The 22,532-nt window shown below is 45.2% G+C and overlaps 1 protein-coding gene across 1 annotated transcript in view; it reads right to left on the bottom strand.

Annotated features, from left to right (window-relative positions):
* Positions 1-8,201: 8,201 nt before the first annotated feature.
* Positions 8,202-22,532, bottom strand: part of LOC135568676 (serine hydroxymethyltransferase, cytosolic-like) — a gene marked incomplete at its 5' end in the record, with an annotated part of 28,001 nt that continues 13,670 nt past the window's right edge. Inside the window, 2 exons of the mRNA XM_065015429.1 lie at positions 8,202-9,285; positions 9,378-9,948. Coding sequence (XP_064871501.1) covers positions 9,854-9,948 — 95 coding nt within the window. The remainder of the gene's footprint in view (positions 9,286-9,377; positions 9,949-22,532) is intronic.

The following is a 22,532-nucleotide window of genomic DNA, read 5'->3' as shown; positions in this document are numbered from 1 at the left end:
CTGGGGACACAGAGCACTCTGACCACCTACAGAGGACTGTGTCTGTTACTATATACAGACAACTGGGGACACAGAGCACTCTGACCACCTACAGAGGACTGTGTCTGTTACTATATACAGACAACTGGGGAGACAGAGCACTCTGACCACCTACAGAGGACTGTGTCTGTTACTATATACAGACAACTGGGAGACAGAGCACTCTGACCACCTACAGAGGACTGTGTCTGTTACTATATACAGACAACTGGGGACACAGAGCACTCTGACCACCTACAGAGGACTGTGTCTGTTACTATATACAGACAACTGGGGACACAGAGCACTCTGACCACCTACAGAGGACTGTCTGTTACTATATACAGACAACTGGGGACACAGAGCACTCTGACCACCTACAGAGGACTGTGTCTGTTACTATATACAGACAACTGGGGACACAGAGCACTCTGACCACCTACAGAGGACTGTGTCTGTTACTATATACAGACAACTGGGGACACAGAGCACTCTGACCACCTACAGAGGACTGTGTCTGTTACTATATACAGAGGACTGTGTCTGTTACCATATACAGACAACTGGGGACACAGAGCACTCTGACCACCTACAGAGGACTGTGTCTGTTACTATATACAGACAACTGGGGAGACAGAGCACTCTCACCACCTACAGAGGACTGTGTCTGTTACTATATACAGACAACTGGGGACACAGAGCACTCTGACCACCTACAGAGGACTGTGTCTGTTACTATATACAGACAACTGGGGACACAGAGCACTCTGACCACCTACAGAGGACTGTGTCTGTTACTATATACAGACAACTGGGGACACAGAGCACTCTGACCACCTACAGAGGACTGTGTCTGTTACTATATAAAGACAACTGGGGACACAGAGCACTCTGACCACCTACAGAGGACTGTGTCTGTTACCATATACAGACAACTGGGGACACAGAGCACTCTGACCACCTGAGGACTGTGTCTGTTACTATATACAGAGGACTGTGTCTGTTACTATATACAGACAACTGGAGACACAGAGCACTCTGACCACCTACTGTGTCTGTTACTATATACAGACAACTGGAGACACAGAGCACTCTGACCACCTACAGAGGACTGTGTCTGTTACTATATACAGACAACTGGGGACACAGAGCACTCTGACCACCTACAGAGGACTGTGTCTGTTACCATATACAGAGGACTGTGTCTGTTACTATATACAGACAACTGGGGACACAGAGCACTCTGACCACCTACAGAGGACTGTGTCTGTTACTTATACAGACAACTGGGGACACAGAGCACTCTGGCCACCTACAGATTGTTAACCATATACAGAGGACTGTGTCTGTTACTATATACAGACAACTGGGGACACAGAGCACTCTCACCACCTACAGAGGACTGTGTCTGTTACTATATACAGACAACTGGGGACACAGAGCACTACCACCTACAGAGGACTGTGTCTGTTACTATATACAGACAACTGGGGAGACAGAGCACTCTGACCACCTACAGAGGACTGTGTCTGTTACTATATACAGACAACTGGGGAGACAGAGCACTCTGACCACCTACAGAGGACTGTGTCTGTTACTATATACAGACAACTGGGGACACAGAGCACTCTGACCACCTACAGAGGACTGTGTCTGTTATGGGGACACAGAGCACTCTGACCACCTACAGAGGACTGTGTCTGTTACTATATACAGACAACTGGGGACACAGAGCACTCTGACCACCTACAGAGGACTGTGTCTGTTACCATATACAGACAACTGGGGACACAGAGCACTCTGACCACCTACAGAGGACTGTGTCTGTTACTATATACAGACAACTGGGGACACAGAGCACTCTGACCACCTACAGAGGACTGTGTCTGTTACTATATACAGAGGACTGTGTCTGTTACTATATACAGACAACTGGGGACACAGAGCACTCTGACCACCTACAGAGGACTGTGTCTGTTACATTACAGACAACTGGGGACACAGAGCACTCTGACCACCTAACAGAGGACTGTGTCTGTTACTATATACAGACAACTGGGGACACAGAGCACTCTGACCACCTACAGAGGACTGTGTCTGTTACTATATACAGACAACTGGGGACAAGCACTTGACCACCAGAGGACTGTGTCTGTTACTATATACAGACAACTGGGGACACAGAGCACTTACCACCACAGAGGACTGTGTCTGTTACATATAAAGACAACTGGGGACACAGAGCACTCTGACCACCTACAGAGGACTGTGTCTGTTACCATATACAGACAACTTAACAGAGCACTCTGACCACCTACAGAGGACTTAACTGTTACTATATACAGACAACTGGGGACACAGAGCACTCTGACCACCTACAGAGGACTGTGTCTGTTACTATATACAGAGGACCATGTTACATACAGACTGTTAGTTACCTGGACAGGTGTTCTTGTTGCAGGCGATGGCAGCAGCTTCTAGAACCTTCTCAGCTCGTCCTCCGTCAACATTAACTCAGGTCCAGTAAGATCAGATGGTTATCAGAACCCCTACAGCAACATTAACACAACCATACAACAACATTAACACAACCATACAACAACATTAACACAACCATACAACAACATTAACACAACCATACAGCAACATTAACACAACCATACAACAACCCTACGGCAACATTAACACGACCATACAGCAACATTAACACAACCATACAGCAACATTAACACAACCATACAACAACCCTACAGCAACATTAACACAACCATACAACAACATTAACACAACCATACAACAACATTAACACAACCATACAACAACATTAACACAACCATACAACAACATTAACACAACCATACAACAACCCTACAGCAACATTAACACGACCATACAGCAACATTAACACAACCATACAACAACATTAACACAACCATACAGCAACATTAACACAACCATACAGCAACATTAACACAACCATACAGCAACATTAACACAACCATACAACAACATTAACACAACCATACAACAACATTAACACAACCATACAGCAACATTAACACGACCCTACAACAACCCTACAGCAACATTAACACGACCATACAGCAACATTAACACAACCATACAACAACATTAACACAACCCTACAGCAACATTAACACAACATTAACACAGGTTACAGTCTGTTAACCACAACCCTACAGCAACATTAACACGACCCTACAACAACCCTACAGCAACATTAACACAACCCTACAGCAACATTAACACGACCATACAGCAACATTAACACAACCATACAGCAACATTAACACAACCATACAACAGCATTAACACAACCCTACAGCAACATTAACACAACCATACAACAACATTAACACAACCATACAACAACATTAACACAACCATACAACAACATTAACACAACATTAACACAACCCTACAGCAACATTAACACAACATTAACACAGGTTAGTCTGTTAACCACAACCCTACAGCAACATTAACACAGGTTACAGTCTGTTAACCACAACATTACAGCAACATTAACACAACCATACAGCAACATTAACACAGGTTACAGTCTGTTAACCACAACCCTACAGCAACATTAACACAACCCTACAGCAACATTAACACAACATTAACACAGGTTACAGTCTGTTAACCACAACCCTAGAGCAACATTAACACAACATTAACACAGGTTACAGTCTGTTAACCACAACCCTAGAGCAACATTAACACAACATTAACACAGGTTACAGTCTGTTAACCACAACCCTACAGCAACATTAACACAACCATACAGCAACATTAACACAACATTAACACAACCCTACAGCAACATTAACACAACCCTACAGCAACATTAACACAGGTTACAGTCTGTTAACCACAACCCTAGAGCAACATTAACACAACCCTACAGCAACATTAACACAACCCTACAGCAACATTAACACAACCCTACAGCAACATTAACACAACATTAACACAACCATACAGCAACATTAACACAGGTTACAGTCTGTTAACCACAACATTACAGCAACATTAACACAACATTAACACAACATTAACACAACCCTACAGCAACATTAACACAACATTAACACAGGTTACAGTCTGTTAACCACAACCCTACAGCAACATTAACACAACCCTACAGCAACATTAACACAACCCTACAGCAACATTAACACAACCCTAGAGCAACATTAACACAACATTAACACAGGTTACAGTCTTAACCACAACCCTAGAGCAACATTAACACAACATTAACACAGGTTACAGTCTGTTAACCACAACCCTACAGCAACATTAACACAACCCTACAGCAACATTAACACAACCCTACAACAACATTAACACAACCCTACAGCAACATTAACACAACCCTACAGCAACATTAACACAACCCTACAGCAACATTAACACAACCCTACAGCAACATTAACACAACATTAACACAGGTTACAGTCTGTTAACCACAACATTACAGCAACATTAACACAACATTAACACAACCCTACAGCAACATTAACACAACCCTACAGCAACATTAACACAACATTAACACAGGTTACAGTCTGTTAACCACAACCCTACAGCAACATTAACACAACCCTAGAGCAACATTAACACAACCATACAGCAACATTAACACAACATTAACACAACATTAACACAACCCTACAGCAACATTAACACAACCCTACAGCAACATTAACACAACATTAACACAACCCTACAGCAACATTAACACAACCCTACAGCAACATTAACACGACCATACAACAACCCTACAGCAACATTAACACAACCCTACAGCAACATTAACACAGGTTACAGTCTGTTAACCACAACCCTAGAGCAACATTAACACAACATTAACACAACCCTACAGCAACATTAACACAACCCTAGAGCAACATTAACACAGGTTACAGTCTGTTAACCACAACCCTAGAGCAACATTAACACAACATTAACACAGGTTACAGTCTGTTAACCACAACCCTACAGCAACATTAACACAACCCTACAGCAACATTAACACAACCCTACAGCAACATTAACACAACCCTACAGCAACATTAACACAGGTTACAGTCTGTTAACCACAACATTACAGCAACATTAACACAACATTAACACAACATTAACACAACCCTACAGCAACATTAACACAACATTAACACAGGTTACAGTCTGTTAACCACAACCCTACAGCAACATTAACACAACCCTACAGCAACATTAACACAACATTAACACAGGTTACAGTCTGTTAACCACAACCCTAGAGCAACATTAACACAACCCTAGAGCAACATTAACACAACATTAACACAGGTTACAGTCTTAACCACAACCCTAGAGCAACATTAACACAACATTAACACAGGTTACAGTCTGTTAACCACAACCCTACAGCAACATTAACACAACCCTAGAGCAACATTAACACAACATTAACACAGGTTACAGTCTGTTAACCACAACCATACAGCAACATTAACACAACCATACATCAACATTAACACAGGTTACAGTCTGTTAACCACAACCCTACAGCAACATTAACACAACCCTACAGCAACATTAACACAACCCTACAGCAACATTAACACAACATTAACACAGGTTACAGTCTGTTAACCACAACCCTACAGCAACATTAACACAACCCTACAGCAACATTAACACAACCCTACAACAACATTAACACAACATCAACACAACCATACAACAACATTAACACAACCATACAGCAACATTAACACAACATTAACACAACCCTACAGCAACATTAACACAACCCTACAACAACATTAACACAACATCAACACAACCATACAACAACATTAACACAACCATACAGCAACATTAACACAACCATACAGCAACATTAACACAACCATACAACAACCCTACAGCAACATTAACACGACCATACAGCAACATTAACACAACCATACAGCAACATTAACACAACCATACAACAACCCTACAGCAACATTAACACGACCCTACAGCAACATTAACACAACCATACAACAACATTAACACGACCATACAGCAACATTAACACAACCATACAACAACATTAACACAACCATACAGCAACATTAACACAACCATACAACAACATTAACACAACCATACAGCAACATTAACACAACCATACAACAACATTAACACAACCATACAACATTAACACAACCATACAACAACATTAACACAACATTAACACAACCCTACAGCAACATTAACACAACATTAACACAACCATACAGCAACATTAACACAACCATACAACAACCCTAGAGCAACATTAACACAACCCTACAGCAACATTAACACGACCATACAGCAACATTAACACAACCCTACAGCAACATTAACACAGGTTACAGTCTGTTAACCACAACCCTAGAGCAACATTAACACAACATTAACACAGGTTACAGTCTGTTAACCACAACCCTACAGCAACATTAACACAACCATACAGCAACATTAACACAACATTAACACAACATTAACACAACCCTACAGCAACATTAACACAACCCTACAGCAACATTAACACAACCCTACAGCAACATTAACACAACCCTAGAGCAACATTAACACAGGTTACAGTCTGTTAACCACAACATTACAGCAACATTAACACAACCCTACAGCAACATTAACACAACATTAACACAGGTTACAGTCTGTTAACCACAACCCTAGAGCAACATTAACACAACATTAACACAGGTTACAGTCTGTTAACCACAACCCTACAGCAACATTAACACAACCCTAGAGCAACATTAACACAACATTAACACAGGTTACAGTCTGTTAACCACAACCATACAGCAACATTAACACAACCATACATCAACATTAACACAACAGTCAACACAACCCTACAGCAACATTAACACAACCCTACAGCAACATCAACACAACCCTACAACAACATTAACACAACATTAACACAGGTTACAGTCTGTTAACCACAACATTACAGCAACATTAACACAACATTAACCCAACCATGACATTATTGTCTCACCGGTGACGATCTTGTACCCTACAGCAACATTAGAGAGCACCTGGTAACCCTGAACTCTGGGGTCAGAGCCTAAGGCCACCGCCCTAGAGAAACATTAACACAACCTGGGGCCATAGCAGCAAGAGAGCATTACTGATACATTTGAACACAGAGCATTAACCACCGCCACCCTAGAGAAACATTAACCCAAACTGGGGCCATCGCTCTGCAGTTAGAGAGCAACATTAAACTCTGGGGTCAGAGCCTGCTTAGGGCCACAGAGAAACATTAACACAAACCCATAGCAGCAACATTAGAGAGCACAGATACGCCTTGAACTCTGGGGTCAGAGCCTGCTTAGGGCCACGGCCACACCTAGAGAAACATTAACCCAACATTAGCTCTGCAGTTAGAGAGCACCTGGTAACACAACCTTGAACTCTGGGGTCAGCAACATTAGAGAAACATTAACCCAAACTCTGGGGCCATAGCTCTGCAGTTAGAGAGCACCTGGTACTTAACACAACTCTGGGGTCAGTCTGCTTAAGGGCCACAACCCACCTACAGAAACATTAACCCTTAAACTCTGGGGCCAGAGCAACATTAACACCTGGTACTGACATTAACTCAGGGGTCAGAGCCTGTTAACCACAACACCTAGAGAAACATTAACCCTTAAACATTAACACAACCCTACTGATACGCCTTAACTCTGGGGTCAGAGCCTTAGGGCCACCGCCACAGTCCTAGAGAAACATTAACCCTTAAACAAGCAGTTAGAGAGCACCTGGTACCCTACAGCAACTCTGGGGTCAGAGCCTGCAGGGCCACCCTACACCTAGAGAAACATTAACCCTTAAACTCTGGGGCCATAGCTCTGCAGTTAGAGAGCACCTGGTACCGACGCCTTAACTCTGGGGTCACAGCCTGCTTAGGGCCACGGCCACACCTAGAGAAACATTAACCCAAACTCTGGGCCATCGCTCTGCAGTTAGAGAGCACCTGGTACTGATGCCTTGAACTCTGGGGTCACGAGCCTTTCAGGGCCACCGCCACACCTAGAGTTAACCCTTAAACCTGGGGCCATAACTCTGCAGTTAGAGAGCACCTGGTACATTGATACGCCTTGAACTCTGGGGTCAGAGCCTGCTTCAGGGCCACGGCCACACCTAGAGAAACATTAACCCTTAAACTGGGGCCATCGCTCTGCAGTTAGAGAGCACCTGGTACTGATACGCCTTGAACTCTGGGGTCAGAGCCTGCTTCAGGGCCACGGCCACACCTAGAGAAACATTAACCCTTAAACTGGGGCCATCGCTCTGCAGTTAGAGAGCACCTGGTACTGATACGCCTTGAAATCTGGGGTCAGAGCCTGCTTCAGGGCCACCGCCACACCTAGAGAAACATTCATACACATTAACACCCTAACCCTTAAACTCTGGGGTCAGAGCCTGCTCCACCTGGAGAAACATTAACCCTTAAACTCTGGGGTCAGAGCCTGCTTCAGGGCCACCGCCACACCTAGATAAACATTAACCCTTAAACTGGGGCCATAGCTCTGCAGTTAGAGAGCACCTGGTACTGATACGTCTTGAACTCTGGGGTCAGAGCCTGCTTCAGGGCCACCGCCACACCTAGAGAAACATTAACCCTTAAACTGGGGCCATAGCTCTGCAGTTAGAGAGCACCTGGTACTGATACGCCTTGAACTCTGGGGTCAGAGCCTGCTTCAGGGCCACGGCCACACCTAGAGAAACATTAACCCTTAAACTCTGGGGCCATAGCTCTGCAGTTAGAGAGCACCTGGTACTGATACGCCTTGAACTCTGGGGTCAGAGCCTGCTTCAGGGCCACCGCCACACCTAGAGAAACATTAACCCTTAAACTCTGGGGCCATAGCTCTGCAGTTAGAGAGCACCTGGTACTGATACGCCTTGAACTCTGGGGTCAGAGCCTGCTTCAGGGCCACGGCCACACCTAGAGAAACATTAACCCTTAAACTCTGGGGCCATCGCTCTGCAGTTAGAGAGCACCTGGTACTGATACGCCTTGAACTCTGGGGTCAGAGCCTGCTTCAGGGCCACGGCCACACCTAGAGAAACATTAACCCTTAAACTCTGGGGCCATCGCTCTGCAGTTAGAGAGCACCTGGTACTGATACGCCTTGAAATCTGGGGTCAGAGCCTGCTTCAGGGCCACCGCCACACCTAGAGAAACATTCATACACACTCAGAGCCTGCTCCACCTGGAGAAACATTAACTGCTCTGGGGTCAGAGCCTGCCAGGGCCACCGCCACACCTAGATAAACATTAACCCTTAAACTGGGGCCATAGCTCTGCAGTTAGAGAGCACCTGGTACTGATACGTCTTGAACTCTGGGGTCAGAGCCTGCTTCAGGGCCACCGCCACACCTAGAGAAACATTAACCCTTAAACTCTGGGGCCATAGCTCTGCAGTTAGAGAGCACCTGGTACCGATACGCCTTGAACTCTGGGGTCAGAGCCTGCTTCAGGGCCACGGCCACACCTAGAGAAACATTAACCCTTAAACTCTGGGGCCATCGCTCTGCAGTTAGAGAGCACCTGGTACTGATACGCCTTGAACTCTGGGGTCAGAGCCTGCTTCAGGGCCACCGCCACACCTAGAGAAACATTAACCCTTAAACTCTGGGGCCATAGCTCTGCAGTTAGAGAGCACCTGGTACCGATACGCCTTGAACTCTGGGGTCAGAGCCTGCTTCAGGGCCACGGCCACACCTAGAGAAACATTAACCCTTAAACTGGGGCCATCGCTCTGCAGTTAGAGAGCACCTGGTACTGATACGCCTTGAACTCTGGGGTCAGAGCCTGCTTCAGGGCCACGGCCACACCTAGAGAAACATTAACCCTTAAACTGGGGCCATCGCTCTGCAGTTAGAGAGCACCTGGTACTGATACGCCTTGAAATCTGGGGTCAGAGCCTGCTTCAGGGCCACCGCCACACCTAGAGAAACATTCATACACATTAACACCCTAACCCTTAAACTCTGGGGTCAGAGCCTGCTCCACCTGGAGAAACATTAACCCTTAAACTCTGGGGTCAGAGCCTGCTCCACCTGGAGAAACACTAACCCTTACACTCCGGGGTCAGAGCCTGCTCCACCTGGAGAAACATTAACCCTTAAACTCTGGGGTCAGAGCCTGCTCCACCTGGAGAAACATTAACCCTTAAACTCTGGGGTCAGACCCTGCTCCACCTAGAGAAACATTAACCCTTAAACTCTGGGGTCAGAGCCTGCTCCACCTGGAGAAATACACAGTGCATTCAGAAAGTATTGAGACCAACTTGGCTTTTTCCACATTTTGTTACGCTGCAGCATCATTCTAAAGTGGATTCAATATTTTTTTCCCCTCATCAATTTACACACAATACCCCATAATGACATCCCAATACCCCATAATGACATCCCAATACCCCATAATGACATCCCAATAACCAATAATGACATCCCAATAACCAATAATGACATCCCAATACCCCATAATGACATCCCAATACCCCATAATGACATCCCAATAACCCATAATGACATCACAATACCCCATAATGACATCCCAATACCCCATAATGACATCACAATACCCCATGATGACATCCCAATACCCCATAATGACATCCCAATACCCCATAATGACATCCCAATACCCCATAATGACATCACACTACCCCATAATGACATCACACTACCCCATAATGACATCCCAATACCCCATGATGACATCACAATACCCCATAATGACATCACAATACCCCATGATGACATCCCAATACCCCATAATGACATCCCAATACCCCATAATGACATCACAATACCCCATGATGACATCCCAATACCCCATAATGACATCCCAATACCCCATAATGACATCCCAATACCCCATGATGACATCACAATACCCCATAATGACATCCCAATAACCAATAATGACATCCCAATACCCCATAATGACATCCCAATACCCCATAATGACATCACAATACCCCCATGATGACATCACAATACCCCATAATGACATCACAATACCCCATGATGACATCACAATACCCCATAATGACATCACAATACCCCATGATGACATCACAATACCCCATAATGACATCACAATACCCCATAATGACATCACAATACCCCATGATGACATCACAATACCCCATAATGACATCACAATACCCCATAATGACATCCCAATACCCCATAATGACATCACAATACCCCATGATGACATCACAATACCCCATAATGACATCACAATACCCCATGATGACATCACAATACCCCATAATGACATCACAATACCCCATGATGACATCACAATACCCCATAATGACATCACAATACCCCATGATGACAAAACAAAAACGGGTTTTTGGATTTTTTTTGCAAATGTATAAAAAATAAAAAACTGAAACATCACATTGACAAATTAAATTTGAAATATCACATTTACATAAGTATTCAGACCCTTTACTCAGTACTTTGTTGATGCACCTTTGGCAGCGATTACAGCCTCTAGTCTTCTTGGGTGTGATGCTACAACCTTGGCACACCTGTATTTGGGGAGTTTCTCCCGTTCTTCTCTGCAGATCCTCTCAAGCTCTGTCAGGTTGGACAGGGAGTGTCACTGCATAGCTATTTTCAGGTCTCTACAGAGATGTTCGATCAGGTTCAAGTCCGGGCTCTGGCTGGGCCATTCAAGGACATTCAGAGACTTGTCCCGAAGCCACTCCTGTGTTGTCTTGGCTGTGTGCTTAGGGGTCATTGTCCTGTTGGAAGGTGAACCTTCTCCCTAGTCTGAGGTTCTGAGCGCTCTGGAGCACCTTTTCATTAAGGATCTCTCTGCACTTTGCTCCGTTCATCTTTCCCTCGATCCTGACTAGTCTCCCAGTCCCTGCAGCTAAAAAACATCCCCACAGCATGATGCTGCCACCACCACGCTTCACCGTAGGGACGCTGCCACCACCGTGCTTCACCGTAGGGATGCTGCCACCACCGTGCTTCACCGTAGGGATGCTGCCACCACCGTGCTTCACCGTAGGGATGCTGCCACCACCGTAGGGATGCTGCCACCACCGTGCTTCACCGTCATGGTGCCAGGTTTCCTCCAGACATGAAGCTTAGCATTCATGCCAAAGACTTCAATCTTGGTTTTATCAGACCAAAGAATCTTGTTTCTCATGGTCTGTCCTTTAGTTGCCTTTTGGCAAACTCTAAGCGGGCTGTCATGTCCCTTTTACGGAGGAGTGGCTTCCGTCTGGCCACTCTACCATAAAGGCCTGATTGGTGGAGTGCTGCAGAGATGGTTGTCCTTCTGGAAGGTTCTCCACAGAGGAAATCTGGAGCTCTGCCAGAGACCATCGGGTCTTTGGTCACCTCCCTGACCAAGGCCCTTCTCCCACGATTGCTCAGTTTTCCTGGGCGGCCAGCTCTAGGAAGAATTTTGGGGGCTTCCAAACTTTTTCCATTTAGGTTTAACTTAACCTTTATTTAACTGGGCAAGTCAGTTAAGAACAAATCCTTATTTACAATGACGGCCTAGGAAGTGGGTTTAACTGGTCTAGGAACAGTGGGTTAACTGGTCTAGGAACAGTGGGTTAACTGGTCTAGGAACGGTGGGTTAACTGGTCTAGGAACGGTGGGTTAACTGGCCTAGGAACAGTGGGTTAACTGGTCTAGGAACAGTGGGTTAACTGGTCTAGGAACAGTGGGTTAACTGGTCTAGGAACAGTGGGTTAACTGGTCTAGGAACAGTGGGTTAACTGGTCTAGGAACAGTGGGTTTAACTGGTCTAGGAACAGTGGGTTAACTGGTCTAGGAACAGTGGGTTAACTGGTCTAGGAACAGTGGGTTAACTGGTCTAGGAACAGTGGGTTAACTGGTCTAGGAACAGTGGGTTAACTGGTCTAGGAACAGTGGGTTTAACTGGTCTAGGAACAGTAGGTTAACTGGTCTAGGAACAGTGGGTTAACTGGTCTAGGAACAGTAGGTTAACTGGTCTAGGAACAGTGGGGTTAACTGGTCTAGGAACAGTGGGTTAACTGGTCTAGGAACAGTGGGTTAACTGGTCTAGGAACAGTGGGTTAACTGGTCTAGGAACAGTGGGTTAACTGGTCTAGGAACAGTGGGTTTAACTGGTCTAGGAACAGTGGGTTTAACTGGTCTAGGAACAGTGTGTTAACTGGTCTAGGAACAGTGGGTTAACTGGTCTAGGAACAGTGGGTTAACTGGTCTAGGAACAGTGGGTTAACTGGTCTAGGAACAGTGGGTTAACTGGTCTAGGAACAGTGGGGTTAACTGGTCTAGGAACAGTGGAACAGTGGGTTAACTGGTCTAGGAACAGTGGGTTAACTGGTCTAGGAACAGTGGGTTAACTGGTCTAGGAACAGTGGGTTTAACTGGTCTAGGAACAGTGGGTTTAACTGGTCTAGGAACAGTGGGTTAACTGGTCTCTGGTCTAGGAACAGTGGGTTAACTGGTCTAGGAACAGTGGGTTAACTGGTCTAGGAACAGTGGGTTAACTGGCCTAGGAACAGTGGGTTAACTGGTCTAGGAACAGTGGGTTTAACTGGTCTAGGAACAGTGGGTTAACTGGTCTAGGAACAGTGGGTTAACTGGTCTAGGAACAGTGGGTTAACTGGTCTAGGAACAGTGGGTTAACTGGTCTAGGAACAGTGGGGTTAACTGGTCTAGGAACAGTGGGTTAACTGGTCTAGGAACAGTGGGTTAACTGGTCTAGGAACAGTGGGTTAACTGGTCTAGGAACAGTGGGTTAACTGGCCTAGGAACAGTGGGTTAACTGGCCTAGGAACAGTGGGTTAACTGGTCTAGGAACAGTGGGTTAACTGGTCTAGGAACAGTGGGTTAACTGGTCTAGGAACAGTGGGTTAACTGGTCTAGGAACAGTGGGTTAACTGGTCTATTATTCAACCTTTATTTAACGAGGCAAGTCAGTTAAGAACAAATCCTTCTTTACAATGACGGCCTACCAAGTGGGTTTAACTGGTCTAGGAACAGTGGGTTAACTGGTCTAGGAACAGTGGGTTAACTGGTCTAGGAACAGTGGGTTAACTGGTCTAGGAACAGTGGGTTCAGGGGTAGAATGACAGATTATACTGTATATATATATATATTAATGACAGCCTACCAGGGAACAGTGGGTTCAGGGGTAGAATGACAGATTATACTGTATATATATATATATTAATGACAGCCTACCAGGGAACAGTGGTTCAGGGTAGAATGACAGATTATACTGTATATATATATATATTAATGACAGCCTACCAGGGAACAGTGGGTTCAGGGTAGAATGACAGATTATACTGTATATATATATATATTAATGACAGCCTACCAGGGAACAGTGGGTTCAGGGGTAGAATGACAGATTATACTGTATATATATATATATTAATGACAGCCTAGGAACAGTGGGTTCAGGGGTAGAATGACAGATTATACTGTATATATATATATATTAATGACAGCCTACCAGGGAACAGTGGGTTCAGGGTAGAATGACAGATTATACTGTATATATATATATATTAATGACAGCCTACCAGGGAACAGTGGGTTCAGGGGTAGAATGACAGATTATACTGTATATATATATATATTAATGACAGCCTACCAGAGAACAGTGGGTTCAGGGTAGAATGACAGATTATACTGTATATATATATATATTAATGACAGCCTACCAGGAACAGTGGGTTCAGGGGTAGAATGACAGATTATACTGTATATATATATATTAATGACAGCCTACCAGGGAACAGTGGGTTCAGGGTAGAATGACAGATTATACTGTATATATATATATATTAATGACAGCCTACCAGGGAACAGTGGGTTCAGGGTAGAATGACAGATTATACTGTATATATATATTAATGACAGCCTACCAGGGAACAGTGGGTTCAGGGGTAGAATGACAGATTATACTGTATATATATATATATATATTAATGACAGCCTACCAGGGAACAGTGGGTTCAGGGGTAGAATGACAGATTATACTGTATATATATATATTAATGACAGCCTACCAGGGAACAGTGGGTTCAGGGGTAGAATGACAGATTATACTGTATATATATATATTAATGACAGCCTAGGAACAGTGGGTTCAGGGGTAGAATGACAGATTATACTGTATATATATATATATATAATGACAGCCTACCAGGGAACAGTGGGTTCAGGGGTAGAATGACAGATTATACTGTATATATATATATATATATTAATGACAGCCTACCAGGGAACAGTGGGTTCAGGGGTAGAATGACAGATTATACTGTATATATATATATATTAATGACAGCCTACCAGGGAACAGTGGGTTCAGGGGGTAGAATGACAGATTATACTGTATATATATATATATTAATGACAGCCTACCAGGGAACAGTGGGTTCAGGGGTAGAATGACAGATTATACTGTATATATATATATATTAATGACAGCCTACCAGGGAACAGTGGGTTCAGGGGTAGAATGACAGATTATACTGTATATATATATATTAATGACAGCCTACCAGGGAACAGTGGGTTCAGGGGTAGAATGACAGATTATACTGTATATATATATATATATTAATGACAGCCTACCAGGGAACAGTGGGTTCAGGGGTAGAATGACAGATTATACTGTATATATATATATATTAATGACAGCCTAGGAACAGTGGGTTCAGGGGTAGAATGACAGATTATACTGTATATATATATATATTAATGACAGCCTACCAGGGAACAGTGGGTTCAGGGGTAGAATGACAGATTATACTGTATATATATATATTAATGACGGCCTACCAGGGAACAGTGGGTTCAGGGGTAGAATGACAGATTATACTGTATATATATATTAATGACAGCCTACCAGGGAACAGTGGGTTCAGGGGTAGAATGACAGATTATACTGTATATATATATTAATGACAGCCTACCAGGGAACAGTGGGTTCAGGGGTAGAATGACAGATTATACTGTATATATATATATATTAATGACAGCCTACCAGGGAACAGTGGGTTCAGGGGTAGAATGACAGATTATATTGTATATATATATTAATGACAGCCTACCAGGGAACAGTGGGTTCAGGGGTAGAATGACAGATTATACTGTATATATATATTATACTGTACTATACTACCGTAACCCGGACGACGCTGGGCCAATTGTGCGCCGCCCTATTGCACTCCCAATCATGGCTGGTTGTGATACAGCCTGGAATCAAACCAGGGTCTGTAGTGAGGCCTCTAGCGCTGAGATGCAGTGGTTTAGACCGCTGCACCACTCGGGAGTGATGGAGACCCACTGTGTTCAATGCCGCAGATATATCCTTTTGGTACCTTTCCCCAGATCTGTGCCTCGACACAATCCTGTCATTATGGGGTATTGTGATGTCATTATAGTGTATTGTGATGTCATTATGGGGTATTGTGATGTCATTATGGGGTATTGTGATGTCATTATCCCGTCTCGGAGCTCGACGGACAAAATGGTTTTACCTCATGGCTCGGTGTTTGCTCTGACATGCACAAACATCTCAAGGATGATCAATGGAAACAGGAAGCATCTGAGCTCAATTTCAAGTCTCATAGCAAAGGGTCTGAATACTTATGTAAATAAGGTATGTTTTTTATTCTAATTATACATTTGCCAACAATTCTAAAAACCTGTTTTCACTTTGTCATTATGGAGCATCGTGATGTCATTATGGGGTATCGTGATGTCATTATGGAGTATCGTGATGTCATTATGGAGTATCGTGATGTCATAATGGAGTATCGTGATGTCATAATGGAGTATCGTGATGTCATAATGGGGTATCGTGATGTCATTATGGAGTATCGTGATGTCATAATGGAGCATCGTGATGTCATTATGGAGTATCGTGATGTCATAATGGAGCATCGTGATGTCATTATGGAGTATCGTGATGTCATAATGGAGCATCGTGATGTCATTATGGAGTATCGTGATGTCATAATGGAGCATCGTGATGTCATTATGGAGTATCGTGATGTCATAATGGAGCATCGTGATGTCATTATGGAGTATCGTGATGTCATAATGGAGCATCGTGATGTCATTATGGAGTATCGTGATGTCATAATGGAGCATCGTGATGTCATTATGGAGTATCGTGATGTCATAATGGAGCATCGTGATGTCATTATGGAGTATCGTGATGTCATAATGGAGCATCGTGATGTCATTATGGAGTATCGTGATGTCATAATGGAGCATCGTGATGTCATTATGGAGTATCGTGATGTCATAATGGAGCATCGTGATGTCATTATGGAGTATCGTGATGTCATAATGGAGCATCGTGATGTCATTATGGAGTATCGTGATGTCATAATGGAGCATCGTGATGTCATAATGGAGCATCGTGATGTCATTATGGAGTATCGTGATGTCATTATGGAGTATCGTGATGTCATTATGGAGTATTGTGATGTCATTATGGAGTATCGTGATGTCATAATGGAGCATCGTGATGTCATTATGGAGTATCGTGATGTCATTATGGAGTATCGTGATGTCATTATGGAGTAGTGAGGTGTCCTGGTTACTGTACCTGTCATAGTGAGGTGTCCTGGTTACTGTACCTGTCATAGTGAGGTGTCCTGGTTACTGTACCTGTCATAGTGAGGTGTCCTGGTTACTGTACCTGTCATAGTGTGGTGTCCTGGTTACTGTACCTGTCATAGTGAGGTGTCCTGGCTACTGTACCTGTCATAGTGAGGTGTCCTGGCTACTGTACCTGTCATAGTGAGGTGTCCTGGCTACTGTACCTGTCATAGTGAGGTGTCCTGGTTACTGTACCTGTCATAGTGAGGTGTCCTGGTTACTGTACCTGTCATAGTGAGGTGTCCTGGTTACTGTATATTAGAACACCACACACACTGAGGTGTCCTGGTTACTGTACCTGTCATGTGAGGTGTCCTGGCTACTGTACCTGTCATAGTGAGGTGTCCTGGCTACTGTACCTGTCATAGTGTGGTAGTGAGGTGTCCTGGTTACTGTACCTGTCATAGTGAGGTGTCCTGGCTACTGTACCTGTCATAGTGTGGTAGTGAGGTGTCCTAGCTACTGTACCTGTCATAGTGTGGTGTCCTGGCTACTGTACCTGTCATAGTGTGGTAGTGAGGTGTCCTAGCTACTGTACCTGTCATAGTGTGGTAGTGAGGTGTCCTAGCTACTGTACCTGTCATAGTGAGGTGTCCTGGTTACTGTACCTGTCATAGTGAGGTGTCCTGGTTACTGTACCTGTCATAGTGAGGTGTCCTGGCTACTGTACCTGTCATAGTGTGGTAGTGAGGTGTCCTGGCTACTGTACCTGTCATAGTGTGGTGTCCTGGCTACTGTACCTGTCATAGTGTGGTAGTGAGGTGTCCTGGCTACTGTACCTGTCATAGTGAGGTGTCCTGGCTACTGTACCTGTCATAGTGAGGTGTCCTGGCTACTGTACCTGTCATAGTGTGGTGTCCTGGCTACTGTACCTGTCATAGTGTGGTAGTGAGGTGTCCTAGCTACTGTACCTGTCATAGTGTGGTAGTGAGGTGTCCTAGCTACTGTACCTGTCATAGTGAGGTGTCCTGGTTACTGTACCTGTCATAGTGAGGTCCTGGTTACTGTACCTGTCATAGTGAGGTGTCCTGGCTACTGTACCTGTCATAGTGTGGTAGTGAGGTGTCCTGGCTACTGTACCTGTCATAGTGTGGTGTCCTGGCTACTGTACCTGTCATAGTGTGGTAGTGAGGTGTCCTGGCTACTGTACCTGTCATAGTGAGGTGTCCTGGCTACTGTACCTGTCATAGTGAGGTGTCCTAGCTACTGTACCTGTCATAGTGTGGTAGTGAGGTGTCCTAGCTACTGTACCTGTCATAGTGAGGTGTCCTGGTTACTGTACCTGTCATAGTGAGGTGTCCTAGCTACTGTACCTGTCATAGTGAGGTGTCCTGGTTACTGTACCTGTCATAGTGAGGTGTCCTGGCTACTGTACCTGTCATAGTGAGGTGTCCTGGCTACTGTACCTGTCATAGTGTGGTAGTGAGGTGTCCTGGCTACTGTACCTGTCATAGTGTGGTAGTGAGGTGTCCTAGCTACTGTACCTGTCATAGTGAGGTGTCCTGGCTACTGTACCTGTCATAGTGAGGTGTCCTGGCTACTGTACCTGTCATAGTGAGGTGTCCTAGCTACTGTACCTGTCATAGTGAGGTGTCCTGGCTACTGTACCTGTCATAGTGTGGTGTCCTGGCTACTGTACCTGTCATAGTGTGGTGTCCTGGCTACTGTACCTGTCATAGTGAGGTGTCCTGGCTACTGTACCTGTCATAGTGAGGTGTCCTGGCTACTGTACCTGTCATAGTGAGGTGTCCTGGCTACTGTACCTGTCATAGTGAGGTGTCCTGGCTACTGTACCTGTCATAGTGAGGTGTCCTGGCTACTGTACCTGTCATAGTGAGGTGTCCTAGCTACTGTACCTGTCATAGTGAGGTGTCCTGGCTACTGTACCTGTCATAGTGTGGTGTCCTGGCTACTGTACCTGTCATAGTGTGGTGTCCTGGCTACTGTACCTGTCATAGTGAGGTGTCCTGGCTACTGTACCTGTCATAGTGAGGTGTCCTGGCTACTGTACCTGTCATAGTGAGGTGTCCTGGTTACTTTACCTGTCATAGTGTGGTGTCCTGTTACTGTACCTGTCATAGTGAGGTGTCCTGGCTACTGTACCTGTCATAGTGAGGTGTCCTGGCTACTGTACCTGTCATAGTGTGGTAGGAGGTGTCCTGGTTACTGTACCTGTCATAATGAGGTGTCCTGGCTACTGTACCTGTCATAGTGAGGTGTCCTGGCTACTGTACCTGTCATAGTGTGGTGTCCTGGTTACTGTACCTGTCATAGTGAGGTGTCCTGGTTACTTTACCTGTCATAGTGTGGTAGTGAGGTGTCCTAGCTACTGTACCTGTCATAGTGTGGTAGTGAGGTGTCCTGGCTACTGTACCTGTCATAGTGTGGTAGTGAGGTGTCCTGGCTACTGTACCTGTCATAGTGTGGTAGTGAGGTGTCCTGGCTACTGTACCTGTCATAGTGAGGTGTCCTGGTTACTGTACCTGTCATAGTGAGGTGTCCTGGCTACTGTACCTGTCATAGTGTGGTAGTGAGGTGTCCTGGCTACTGTACCTGTCATAGTGAGGTGTCCTGGCTACTGTACCTGTCATAGTGTGGTAGTGAGGTGTCCTGGCTACTGTACCTGTCATAGTGAGGTGTCCTAGCTACTGTACCTGTCATAGTGTGGTAGTGAGGTGTCCTGGCTACTGTACCTGTCATAGTGAGGTGTCCTGGTTACTGTACCTGTCATAGTGAGGTGTCCTGGCTACTGTACCTGTCATAGTGTGGTAGTGAGGTGTCCTGGTTACTGTACCTGTCATAGTGAGGTGTCCTAGCTACTGTACCTGTCATAGTGTGGTAGTGAGGTGTCCTGGCTACTGTACCTGTCATAGTGTGGTGTCCTGGCTACTTTACCTGTCATAGTGTGGTGTCCTGGTTACTGTACCTGTCATAGTGAGGTGTCCTGGCTACTTTACCTGTCATGGTGAGGTGTCCTAGCTACTTTACCTGTCATAGTGTGGTAGTGAGGTGTCCTAGCTACTGTACCTGTCATAGTGAGGTGTCCTGGCTACTTTACCTGTCATGGTGAGGTGTCCTAGCTACTTTACCTGTCATAGTGTGGTAGTGAGGTGTCCTAGCTACTGTACCTGTCATAGTGAGGTGTCCTGGCTACTGTACCTGTCATAGTGAGGTGTCCTGGCTACTGTACCTGTCATAGTGAGGTGTCCTGGCTACTGTACCTGTCATAGTGAGGTGTCCTGGTTACTGTACCTGTCATAGTGAGGTGTCCTGGTTACTGTACCTGTCATAGTGAGGTGTCCTGGTTACTGTACCTGTCATAGTGAGGTGTCCTGGTTACTGTACCTGTCATAGTGAGGTGTCCTGGCTACTGTACCTGTCATAGTGTGGTGTCCTGGTTACTATACCTGTCATAGTGTGGTGTCCTGGTTACTGTACCTGTCATAGTGAGGTGTCCTGGCTACTGTACCTGTCATAGTGAGGTGTCCTGGCTACTGTACCTGTCATAGTGTGGTGTCCTGGTTACTGTACCTGTCATAATGAGGTGTCCTGGCTACTGTACCTGTCATAGTGAGGTGTCCTGGTTACTGTACCTGTCATAGTGTGGTGTCCTGGTTACTGTACCTGTCATAGTGAGGTGTCCTGGCTACTGTACCTGTCATAGTGAGGTGTCCTGGCTACTGTACCTGTCATAGTGAGGTGTCCTGGCTACTGTACCTGTCATAGTGAGGTGTCCTGGTTACTGTACCTGTCATAGCGAGGTGTCCTGGTTACTGTATATTAGAACTGTGTCCTGGTTACTGTACCTGTCATAGTGAGGTGTCCTGGCTACTGTACCTGTCATAGTGAGGTGTCCTGGCTACTGTACCTGTCATAGTGTGGTAGTGAGGTGTCCTGGTTACTGTACCTGTCATAGTGAGGTGTCCTGGCTACTGTACCTGTCATAGTAAGGTGTCCTGGCTACTGTACCTGTCATAGTGTGGTGTCCTGGCTACTGTACCTGTCATAGTGTGGTAGTGAGGTGTCCTAGCTACTGTACCTGTCATAGTGTGGTAGTGAGGTGTCCTAGCTACTGTACCTGTCATAGTGAGGTGTCCTGGTTACTGTACCTGTCATAGTGAGGTGTCCTGGCTACTGTACCTGTCATAGTGTGGTAGTGAGGTGTCCTGGCTACTGTACCTGTCATAGTGTGGTGTCCTGGCTACTGTACCTGTCATAGTGTGGTAGTGAGGTGTCCTGGCTACTGTACCTGTCATAGTGAGGTGTCCTGGCTACTGTACCTGTCATAGTGAGGTGTCCTAGCTACTGTACCTGTCATAGTGTGGTAGTGAGGTGTCCTAGCTACTGTACCTGTCATAGTGAGGTGTCCTGGTTACTGTACCTGTCATAGTGAGGTGTCCTAGCTACTGTACCTGTCATAGTGAGGTGTCCTGGTTACTGTACCTGTCATAGTGAGGTGTCCTGGCTACTGTACCTGTCATAGTGAGGTGTCCTGGCTACTGTACCTGTCATAGTGTGGTAGTGAGGTGTCCTGGCTACTGTACCTGTCATAGTGTGGTAGTGAGCTGTCCTAGCTACTGTACCTGTCATAGTGAGGTGTCCTGGCTACTGTACCTGTCATAGTGAGGTAGTGAGGTGTCCTGGCTACTGTACCTGTCATAGTGTGGTAGTGAGGTGTCCTAGCTACTGTACCTGTCATAGTGAGGTGTCCTGGCTACTGTACCTGTCATAGTGTGGTGTCCTGGCTACTGTACCTG

The sequence above is a fragment of the Oncorhynchus nerka genome, unplaced genomic scaffold, assembly GCF_034236695.1.
Source record: "Oncorhynchus nerka isolate Pitt River unplaced genomic scaffold, Oner_Uvic_2.0 unplaced_scaffold_1440, whole genome shotgun sequence".
NCBI lineage: Eukaryota > Metazoa > Chordata > Actinopteri > Salmoniformes > Salmonidae > Oncorhynchus > Oncorhynchus nerka.
The sequence above is the reverse complement of the archived record's forward strand: the minus strand, read 5'-3'. Positions and strand labels throughout refer to the sequence as shown.